Source organism: Etheostoma spectabile, chromosome 10 (genome assembly GCF_008692095.1).
Source record: "Etheostoma spectabile isolate EspeVRDwgs_2016 chromosome 10, UIUC_Espe_1.0, whole genome shotgun sequence".
Classification (NCBI taxonomy): domain Eukaryota; kingdom Metazoa; phylum Chordata; class Actinopteri; order Perciformes; family Percidae; genus Etheostoma; species Etheostoma spectabile.
This window is the reverse complement of record NC_045742.1, coordinates 15785256-15786461: the sequence shown is the minus strand read 5'-3', so window position 1 is coordinate 15786461 and position 1206 is coordinate 15785256. Positions and strand designations below refer to the sequence as shown.

The 1206-nt window shown below is 41.1% G+C and overlaps 1 protein-coding gene across 1 annotated transcript in view; it reads left to right on the top strand.

Moving 5' to 3' along the window:
* Positions 1-1206, top strand: part of ahnak (AHNAK nucleoprotein) — a 52824-nt gene that overhangs the window by 38055 nt on the left and 13563 nt on the right. Inside the window, 2 exon segments of the mRNA XM_032528644.1 lie at positions 44-154; positions 352-542. Coding sequence (XP_032384535.1) covers positions 44-154; positions 352-542 — 302 coding nt within the window.

The window sequence follows — 1206 nt, the reverse complement described above, 5'->3', positions numbered from 1 at the left end:
ATTGACATGCCTAAAATCAAAATGCCATCATTTGGTATCAAAGGTCCAAACATGGAAGTTCCAGATGTTGATATGAACCTTCCCAAAGCTAACATTGAATTGAAAGCACCTGAAGTTGACATCAAAGGTCCAGATGTAAACATTGACAGTCCAAGTGGAGAGTTGATATCAAAGGGCCAAAAGGTGGAATTGACATGCCTAAAATCAAAATGCCATCATTTGGTATCAAAGGTCCAAACATGGAGGGTCCAGATGTTGATATGAACCTTCCCAAACAACATTGAATGAAAGCACTGAAGTTGACATCAAAGGTCCAGATGTAAGCATTGAGAGTCAAGTGGTAAAACAAAGGACCCAAATTCAGCATGCCAAGCATTTCAGGACCCAAACTTAGTATGCCTGTGTGAATTTGGCCTGAAAGGACCCAAAATAAGGGTGATGTTGATGTGTCAGTTCCAAAGATGAGGGGTGACATAAAAGCTCCCAAGGGTGATATCGAAGGACCAGATGTTGATATTGAGGGCCACAAAGGAGGATTCAAAATGCCTTAAATGCAATGCCATCATGGAACATTAAAGGGCCTAAAATGGAAAGTCCAGACATTGATATACCCTGCCCAAAGCTAACATTGATGTGAAAGCCCCTGAAGTGTGACATCAAAGGTCCAGAGTTTGATATCAAAGGGCCAAAAGGTGGAATTGACTGCCTAAAATCAAAATGCCATCATTGGTATCAAAGGTCCAAAATGGAAGTTCCAGATGTGATATGAACCTTCCCAAAGCTAACATTGAATGAAAGCACTGAAGTTGACATCAAAGGTCCAGATGTAACATTGACAGTCCAAGTGGTAAAATCAAAGGACCCAAATTCAGCATGCCAAGCATTTCAGGACCCAAACTTGTAGCCTGATGTGAATTTGGCCTGAAGGGCCCAAAATAAAGGGAGATCTTGATGTGTCAGTTCCAAACATTGAGGGTGATTAAAAGCTCCCAAGGTTGATATCGAAGGACCAGATGTTGATATTGAGGCCATAAAGGAGGATTCAAAATGCCTAAAATGACAATGCCTCATGGAACATTAAAGTCCTAAAATGGGAAAGTCCAGATGTGATATAAACCTGCCAAAGCTAACATTGATGTGAAAGCCCCTGAAGTTGACATCAAAGGTCCAGAGTTTGATATCAAAGGGCCACAAAGGTGGAATTGA